Genomic DNA, 10,333 nt, shown 5'->3' with positions numbered 1-10,333 from the left:
GTGCAACATCATAATTGTTATAAATGTACACAAATATATTTATACAGTGCAACAAGCTGATTATGAAACATACTGGCTGTGCGGTATGAACTTCCTGTAGTTGGAAAGACGATGAGAAAGGATTATTATGATCATGATCCCAGTCGTCCTCATCTTCTTCATCAGAGTCATCATCATCTGGTGACTATTAGTAACCAAGTACATGTGGTTAATTTACGTGATGATAAAACCCCACTACATGCATACCCATGCACTTTATGGTGTGATAGGTGTATGATAATTTTATATACTGAGATTTTCTATATGCAGTAATAACAGTAATTCAGTGAAATAAACTAGCATTGTTGTAGTGTATGTACGATGGAAACGTATCTACCAAATCTGAACAACTCTAAACAAAACTATGCTTTCTAGAGGATAAACGAAATTTGAAGTACACAGTGTACATTTATGACTCTCGAAAATATCTATTATATTAAAATGTCATAAATCAGTATAACACATAATTGCCTGTTAATTTGATTCTAGAATTTGTCATTTATATAAAACGTCACCAGCTGTAGGAAGAGTGCTACAAATTCAGACCTATGTTGACGGATAGGGTCTTAGCAATGCGGGCTCTTGATCGTGTCGTAAGACGGGATCTTGATATCTAAATTCTTATCCAAATGAGCCGTGACTCTCACTTTAAGTGTCGAGAGTTTAGTGGAGGAGCCATCACTAACTATATTTACGTCACAGGTGAAAGGTGAAGATAACGAACAGTAATCAATCTCATAACTCCTATAAGCAATACAAAATAGATAGTTGGGCAAACACGGACCCCTGGACACACCAGAGGTGGGATCAGGTGCCTAGGAGGAGTAAGCATCCCCTGTCGACCGGTCACACCCGCCATGAGCCCTATATCCTGATCGGCAAAGGTACCAGCAAAGCTTCCGATAATTAAGCGATCTCTATATCCACTGAACCACCGCGATCGCTATATCCACTGAACCACCACGATCTCTGTAACCACTGAACCACCGCGACCTCTGTAACCACTGAACCACCGCGACCTCTGTAACCACCGCGATCTCTGTAACCACTGAAGCACCGCGATCTCTCTAACAATTGAACCACCGCGATCTCTGTATCCAATGAACTCCCGCGATCTCTGTAACCATTGAACCACCACGATCTCTCTTCCGTCGTAAAATGGCTGAAATATTGCCAAAACGGCGTAAAACCTCAATCAATCAATCAACCACGATCTCTCTAACCAATGACCCACCATGATCGCTGTAACCACTGAACCACCGCGATCTCTGTAACCATTGAACCACCACGATCTCTCTAACCATTGAACCACCACGATCTCTCTAACCATTGAACACCACGATCTCTCTAACCATTGAACACCACGATCTTTGTAACCACTGAACCACCGCGACCTCTGTAACCACTAAACCACTGCGATTTATGCAACCATTGAACCATCGCGATTTCTGTAATCATTGTATTACCGCAATCGTTGTAACCACTGAACCACTGCGATCGGTTCAGAAGTTTGTAAGATTTTGAAATTGTGTTGTTTTTACAAAGATATAATGACTAACTTAACGGATCTAAAGATGTTACACAGATTCACAAACTGCATACCAAATCAAGTATCAGTGATAGGTTACTTTTTTGTAGATCCAATATCCATTGATCACTTTGAAATATACACAAGCATAATGAGATCTGAATATAATGTTCCATAAAAATATTTTAATAGCTACGTACATATAAACAGCAACCATCTCCAAACTAACATTCAATTCTACATACATCCCCTGTGTCATGCATATAATATGTAGAACTGTTCTATCTAGAAGGTGTGTACATTATTAAATAACAAAATACCCCTGTCACAGTCTCTTCTTTGGTCTTTGCGGCCTCCTCTTCAAAACTCTTAGCTAAACTACGTTTGGCTTTCTTCAATAAGAAATGGTTAATGATGAATTAAGATTTGCGAGGGAATTTCGACAGCTGGTTTAAAATAACAGTGTTCTTTCACATGCTGTTAATTAAAATGACATCAATGTAAAGTCACCTCTTTTTTCCCTGTGAAAGATTTCAGCAACGATCGACCTTTCTTTTTCTTCTGCAAAAAAGAAAAACTATCAACTAAGAAATACTTTATTCTCTTAATGTAAGGTGAAGATAACGAACAGTGATCAATCTCATAACTCCTACAAGCAATACAAAATAGATAGTTGGGCAAACACGGACCCCTGGACATACCAGAGGTGGGATCAGGTGCCTAGGAAGAGTAAGCATCCCCTGTTGACCGGTCACACCCGCCGTGAGCCCTATATCCTGATCAGGTAAACGGAGTTATCCGCAGTCAAATCGGTGTGCCAAGAACGGCTTAACAATCGGTATGAAACACGTCAGACAGCATTTGACCCAATGCGAGGTTGTATTGACGAACTAGATCGTTATAATGACCATAGAATTTGCGAAATGCTGACTTCAATCGAGACTGTTGAAACCCCTGTACCACCAACTTGTTTGTCAGTAGCTTGCCTTGATTTAAAAACTGGCTATATCCAGAACAAGCTCTTGCATATCGAATCAGTTGAGATATATAAACACCATATGCAGGTGATAATGGAATATTGCTACACAAATATGGGAAGTTGACGATGGAGAAGCTGAAATCATCCCGTTTGTCATACAGTTGAGTTGTCAGTTTACCGTTAATGTCTACTTCCAATAAAATATCTAAGTATGAAGCAGAAGTGGACGACTCTGTGGTGTCCTTTATTTCGAGCTCACAGGGATATATCAAATCGACATATGAATGAAAGCTATCATTGTTAATAGACAAAACGTCATCGATATATCTAAAAATCGAATTGAAGGTCACAGCGAGAGATTTTTTCTTCTCACGTAGAAATATATACAGAAAAACACTGCTATTTAAATTCATTAATGAACGGTAAGAGTCGTGTTCGACCGGTAGTCACCGTTACCATTAGGAATTGTACTCCGTACACTGGTTATGAAGGTGTTTTTTCTCTCTCTCTCAAAATGATGCCTAACATGTACATGCATTTTCTTCCATGTTAGATCAGCACGACTTACCTTCGAGGATGTAACCTCCTCATTCTCATACGAAAGGCTGTCGTTTTTCTGCAACCAAAGAATGCAATTAAGTATTCACATTCAAACATTTAATTTGATAACTGAAATGGCTTTACAAAAAATAATTCAATGAAACAGGCATAGGCAAATAGTTCGTATTGTAGTATGCATGTGATACTAGTCTGTATAGGTCTAAGGACGCCTAATGGTATTTACCGTATGCGGACTTCTGTCGGAGGCAAATTGCTTTAGTTTCCTTTTCTCTTCCTTTGACTGAGAAAAATAAAAATAAAGTTTAAAGAACTTTTGAAAACGTGTATGCAGTGCTCTCCAGTACAAACACTAAATATTCCACGAAGAATACACGAATTGAATGAGATCTTGTCGTCTGATCTCATCACTAACCAGTAATTGTGATGTCCCTTGTTCCGGAGACGATACTGAGAAGCTATGAACTCTTTTGGATGCTTTCGGGTCCATTCTCTCCACTGTTTTCCCCGACTTTCCATTCTGTGAAAGAAAGGTGAAGATAACGAACATTGATCAATCTCATAACTCTTATAAGGGATACAAAATAAAGAGTTGGACAAACACGAACCCCTGGACACACCAGAGGTGGTATCAGGTGCCTAGGAGGAGTAAGCATCCCCATTCAAATCAAATGAACAATATTTCATGTACATCGGTATCGTACCAAATTTTAATGGACCATTTATTCCAGAAGTGATGCTTCAGTCATAACACCACCGGTACGTATGGGTAATGTAATGAAAGGAATATGTGCATTATGAAAGCTTAAGTATATTGAACGGTCATTTATACACAATGCAGGGACACATTGGACAGTCAGATTTTGATTTGAACATACTTAATTGTATAGATGTTCAAAGGGATTGGTTACACGTTCTAGCAACTTAGACAACCTCTCCAAACAGCCAGAATAATGCATCATTAAATTATAGTATGTACATCAAAGGGTACGGGTATTCTTACACCAATTAAAAATTACTAAACACTAATTATCAAGAATGAGAAGTGTGTGATTTTGCGAAATGTATAAACCAGAAAGCTATGCGACTGAGGCACGAGGTTTTTGTCTAGTATTGTATTGCATTATAAGAAGTCATTGACACAGCAAATAATCTGATAACACACATTTTAAAATTGTTGATAAGAGTACTTTGTTCATCAGAGTACTACCGAAAGGTTTATTTTTCTAAGCACAAACATGACACAAACAGACCTCCATTATTCGTATTCGTCAAATTTGTCTGAGTGCTCTCCTATAGTTTTCAATATGATTAGATAAAAGTTCTACCTAACATTGTATAGATAGTTCGTATAGAGATAAAAGTACACTATTGAAAATCTTCAGTGTTCAGGGTATTAACCCTCCTTAAGCTATGATGACGTGTCATCCTGTGTGCAAGATTAGGGAGGCGTGTAGACTGATTAAATAAAACACAAAGACTAAATGCTGCACAACGATAAATCTATGATGATAATGATAACATGCGTTCACGTCACGTGGTACAGTGACTCACGGATGTAAAATAAGGGTTATAGTAAGAGACCCTACCTCTTTATTCTGCTTTTCAATCCCTCTGTTGTGGTTTGTTATAATGATATTGTCTGTTAAATTTGACTGGACCTGAGGACTGTGAGATACCACTTTCTACATCAATAAAAACATACGTGTTATGTAATCTACATCATTAAATGTTGAGTTAGTAACTGGTACAAGGGCACACTAAATTTCCCCAGATACCCCCTCACCAAGAGCAGTACTTACAGATATAAAATTAACCACTGAACTTTCCCAACCCCCCTCTTTGTTTGCCTTATTTCGTTGATAAGTATACATATGATTAATCAAGTGATTGTTTACAGTTGTAAAAGCAGGGATATATTAAAGGATATTAGACGGACCGGATATTTGCTTTTTATACTTTGAATCATATTCCGTGTTCAAAAATACGATTCTTCTCATGTGCATAAAGTGGAAAACCCCATTTGAAAGGGGGAAAACGGAATAATTTTCCTTTTCTTTAAATATTACTTTTTAGATATAGTATAGATATATTACCTTTTCAGATGCAGCATAGATATATTACTTTTTAGATACAGTATAAATACAATACTTTTTAGATACAATACAGATACATTACTTTTTAGATACACAATAGATATATTACTTTTGTTAGCATATGAACAAAAGAACTATACCTGTTAATAATTGAATTCAGATATGTTCACTTTATATGGAGCAAAAATAGACACATATTGAATTCTATATCCAGTCTTCATTTTTGGAAATGACTACTTTTGGGAAATTCAGTACCATATGTTCCTATTCAGTAAGCTATTAAATATTTGAGTTTTCATGGAATATTATCCTTCTCTATATGTTCCCCCTCTCTCTCACCTGGGCCTCAGTGACTGTAGCATTAGTCCTCACGCTGGGACCGACGTCTACTGGTCTCTCATTCACTCGTTGCTGATTCGCTCCTACATTTTCATTTTTCAAAGTCACGACACTAGCCGGCACCTGTAAATCAGTCATTGTGTGTATAGTCATGACGTTTGTGTAATAATCCAATAGGTACATGTAATTAGACGTCCAAGAAACATACTACATTGTAATGATAGATTTGAAAATCGTATTAATCAGCTGACACAAGGCAAATAAATATGTCAAAGTCATATACATCCCAACATATCTTTTGAACTTTATATGTTTGTCAATCAGAAATATGTTAATTTGTTTATTGATCATCTAGCCAATTGTATTTTTCAAATCATACATTTTGATAGTCTGAATATGCATCCCGCACTCTGCCCATCACATACTTCTTGTTTTCATACTTGTATGTAGAATTCTTCCCATTGGAGATTTAAAAATTCTCAAACTAGAGGACTTGCAGATGGGATTTGAGGATTGTGAATAGCTACTAGTAGTGAACCTGAATTATTTTTAGGAATTTGTGATATTGTACCTCCTGGAATTGAGAGTCTAAGGTATTCATCTTGTAGGAATGAGGAATGTAAACAGTGTTATAGGTAAGTATGAAAATCTATACGGAATGGCTTCAGCTTCTCCATCATTGTATAGCAATATTCCATTATCATCTGCTTGTGGTGTTTATGTCTTTCAACTTATTTGATACGTGAGAGCAAGTTCTGCGTATGATCACATTTAAAACCAAGGAAGTCTACTGACAAATAAGTTGATATTATTGGTTTTTATTTGTTTAAAGTCAGAATTTCGCAAACCCTATGGTCGTTATAATGATCTTATCTGCACATACAAGCTGTCGTTAAGTGGAATGCTGTCTAACGTGTTTCATACCAATTGTTAGGACGTTCTTTACTTACTGATTTTTACTGCGGATTACTTCGTTCGCTTGATAAAGATATAACATTTATGAAATTAGTGTTTCTTATTTTCACCATTTATCATTTATCTAGTAGGGTTTAGTATTGTAAGCGTTACAAGTACAGATGTGAGTATATATGGTATTTATCTGGGACTGGAGATTGTAAGTGTTTAAAGTATGAAAATATATCGTATTTATCTGGGACTGGGGATTGTAAATCCTACAGGCATGGCAATAGCATTTATCTGATTGCAAGTGCTACACGTATGAGAATATATGGTAATCATCTCATTTAAGATTGGAAAGTTTGAATGAACTATGTATATTCTATGTAGTAGGATTGATTTTTGTTTGTTTGAAATAATCCCGATGTTTTTCCCTATCTTCATAGGGGAATCCTGTAAGGTGGGTTATATCACTGGACGACAGACTGAATTCTCAGTGGAAGGTTCACTCCCAAAGAAAACTTTGTTATTTGAATTAATCAAAAATTACGTAAGAGCGCCTGAACAAGCTTTTACAAGGGGCGTTTCAAAACCTGATATATTGTTCTAGTTTATTAGACTATACCTCTACGGTGGTATTACTTATACAAATTTATGGTTTTTAATGTCTTGTGATGTCAATTTCAGTTCAAATTTTAACCAAACATGAACCATTGAAATCGGAAAAAATACCGTGTCTCTAGCTACCAGTACATGTACAGTGGTGTCAATTAAAGTAATACATGTAAGCAGTATTTTACGCATTTACAACAAAGCACTCCGGCTAGAAGAAACGGTTGTCTGTCATAAAAGAATTATTCACTAATACATATACATACAAGTTCCACACCTGCTGTGACACGGGGCCTCGGTGTTTGCGGTCTCATCCGATGGAACACCCCCTTTAGTCGCCCTTTACGACAAGCAAGGGGTACTGAGGATCTATTCTAACCCGCATCCCCACGGGATTGTAAGTCGACAAGTTCCACAACAATTACAATTTTAATGCACGTGCGTGTCTTTTTTATAAAGCGCGTGACTTTTCAATAATGCATCACTAACGATTCTTCGCGTTAAACGGGATGTTGCACTAAGCTGAATCGTTCAACATATATGTTTTGAGCTCATTACATGTAACATTGGCTGTGGAAATACAAAAAATGGAACGAAAGCTTCGACTGTTTTATTGAAACTTCCGGACCGTGTACGAATTAGGATTAAATTTAGAATTTAATTTACGTGGTGGGCCTGTGTCTGCTTCTCTTCCCTCTTTAACTGTCGGTCTGTTAATTTTGTTATTTCTTCTTCGGTGGCTCCAATATCCTTGCTTTTGTTCTAGTAAAAATTTAAAATTAATAGATAAGATAGTAGTAAGTTAAAGAAAGATAAATAGAACTTTGTCATATTGAATTTGATACATGAAACTGTTAGAAAAAATATATGTATATACCTTTTTCTTTTTCTTGAAAGAAAATATACCTGGTTTATCTTTTTTATTCTGTAATATACAAAACAAATCAATGATAAACAAAATGACCAAAGTCTTGTCGGTCACCTAAGAATCTAACCTTTCTATATTCAACAAGTGTAAAACAAAATATGTTCTTAAAACTTAAATGCCCCCGAAAGTGCCTAGATACCGATGAAAGACTTAACACAATGTAATATATATCACATTAACAGATATGACTAGTACAAATTTGGACCAACCATGTGGTTGCAAAATTCACAATTTTGGTACATTCTTTTCTGCTTTTCCTAAACATGCATTTAGTTTTTATCAAACCGTTTCAGCAAACTCAAAAACGTTTTTAAAATGATAAAGACAATAATGACTATAATAGTTTTGACCCTACCCTGGAACCAAACCCTTACCCCTGGGATCATGAAATTTACAATTTTGATAAATGACTACCTACTCCTTCTAACTGTCCTTAAAATTTAAATTTAATATCAATTGCAAAAAAGAAGATATTGTTTACATGTTTTACATATATACATTATATATACAAAGTTTGGTCCCACCCTAGAGCCAGGACCGTTATGTCGGGGATCATGAAATTTACAATTATAGTAGAGGGCTTCCTGCTCTACATTACTATGCATTTAGTTTTCCTTACATATATGCAGTTGTAAAGAATATGATTTTTTTTATATTGGTCAATGTTCGGCAGTTTTCACCTGCCCCTAAGGCCCCAGGGGTGCAGAAGTCCTGAAATGCACAACTTATGTCTCATCCTTGTCCAAAAGATGCTTCATACCAAATTTGAAAAGAATTGGAATGGTAGCCATCAAGAAGTTAAAATGTTCAATTGATAACGCACGACGGATGCTGACCATTGCGATTAATCCTAACAATTACTTAACAATGATTTTGGATTCAACGTATTTTTCCTTGTATAGGCTCCATGCAGATTTTTACCAATTCTGATGGAAAATAAAGTTAATCTGAACACTGGAAGAACTGCGTTTGAGGTCAATCCTTGAAAAATTTCCTGCGTCACGATAACTACACTTCACACCAGGATATATTGCCATGCGTTTAATTTGTTTTTATAAATACATGTGTAGACAGATTTACCGAAACCGAAAGTAATTTGATCAGGATAAAACCTACTTTAAAAAATGTTGGCTTAATCCGCGAAGTGCATGGTCTTGTGGAGACTTGATACTTGTATGGCAATTTTAAGTGATCTTGATATAAGTATCACATCTATAAAACCTGTCCCTTACATATGTGGTTAGGTTTCCCGACATCTGACACCTGTCTATCAACACAGACCGCACGTACATGTATAATAGTCGATAAAATGTACACCGTATATTGCCATAATAATGGTTACGTATACAGCTGACATTTTATTTCAAACCGAAAGTAGATAAAAGACAATAGGAAAATGACCACCTGATAATCTAATTTATTGAAAATATGATAAACGATGTGGACACACCTGTGATATTGACAGTATACCTACCTAGAGGGAAATAAACACAGTACAAAAATCCCACAGCGAGAGCTGTGTTGATGCACGTAGTACGTCTACGCCTAATCAGTTATAAACATATGTTAGCATTAATAAACCACCCATAGCTTAATCTAAAAGTATAGAAGATGATAATCTTACCATTGCACATGACTACAGTCTAGAGAAAATACAAAAAATCGTAACACATCTGACATTTCGCATGATCCATATAATGACACAAGAGGGCTTTTTCCATACAGGAAAACTAATTTTAAAGATATAAATAGAACAAGGGAATACCTCGACGGATATTTAAAAACGTTCATATGTATTTACGTACAGAACTTATAATAGTAGGTTAGATTTAAGAGATTGAAACTTTCTAAAATTCAATCTAAAGTACACTGTACGCTTAAAACTAGCCACTAAAAAAATATCAAATATTTCTTCATAATGAGAAATAGGAAATTCACACGTTACGTCGTTAGTCAATTTTCTTCCTTCGCTCAGTTCGTTCAGCAAATGAAATAGCAGGAGTAAATTCTCTTTAATGTTTGTACTAATAGTAATAAAACTTATCAAAGTTAGAGGTTCCTTATGGAATATTTTCATCATTTCAAACACACGAGTGCAAAATTTTGCTTTTATTTCCCTCGGTTTACATCACTGTAAGATGTACATTACAATATATACATTCAACTACCGTCAGAAAATATATTATGCATCTAAATTGTATAATTCACCTATTTTACAACACTGCATTTGAATTTGGAAATACATTTATTCTTTAGAAACAAACTGTCAATGGCACTCGATGTATAGGTGTACATTTCCCCGAAAATCTTCAGAGATACCTTCCGAGTCTTCCGAACAACAGGACATGTTTTACGAT

The 10,333-nt window shown here is 35.8% G+C and overlaps 1 protein-coding gene across 5 annotated transcripts in view; it reads right to left on the bottom strand.

Moving 5' to 3' along the window:
• LOC125672178 (FK506-binding protein 5-like) overlaps window positions 1–9,821 on the bottom strand; it is a 26,464-nt gene extending 16,643 nt beyond the window's left edge. For 2 of the 5 annotated variants that reach the window (XM_048908299.2, XM_048908302.2), the window contains exons 1-11: window positions 9,601–9,781; window positions 7,926–7,973; window positions 7,715–7,810; window positions 5,540–5,662; window positions 4,694–4,789; window positions 3,520–3,624; window positions 3,331–3,387; window positions 3,115–3,162; window positions 2,078–2,128; window positions 1,888–1,959; window positions 74–184 (exon numbers count right to left, since the gene is read on the bottom strand). In XM_048908299.2, coding sequence (XP_048764256.2) covers window positions 74–184; window positions 1,888–1,959; window positions 2,078–2,128; window positions 3,115–3,162; window positions 3,331–3,387; window positions 3,520–3,624; window positions 4,694–4,789; window positions 5,540–5,662; window positions 7,715–7,810; window positions 7,926–7,973; window positions 9,601–9,603 — 810 coding nt within the window. In that variant the 5' untranslated portion in view covers window positions 9,604–9,781. Of the gene's footprint in view, window positions 1–73; window positions 185–1,887; window positions 1,960–2,077; window positions 2,129–3,114; window positions 3,163–3,330; window positions 3,388–3,519; window positions 3,625–4,693; window positions 4,790–5,539; window positions 5,663–7,714; window positions 7,811–7,925; window positions 7,974–9,600 lie in introns of all 5 variants that reach the window. The other 3 variants (XM_048908301.2, XM_056163429.1, XM_048908298.2) reach the window with 2 other exon arrangements.
• Window positions 9,822–10,333: the final 512 nt, after the last annotated feature.

The sequence above is a fragment of the Ostrea edulis genome, chromosome 4 (assembly GCF_947568905.1).
Source record: "Ostrea edulis chromosome 4, xbOstEdul1.1, whole genome shotgun sequence".
NCBI lineage: Eukaryota > Metazoa > Mollusca > Bivalvia > Ostreida > Ostreidae > Ostrea > Ostrea edulis.
The sequence above is the reverse complement of the archived record's forward strand: the minus strand, read 5'-3'. Positions and strand labels throughout refer to the sequence as shown.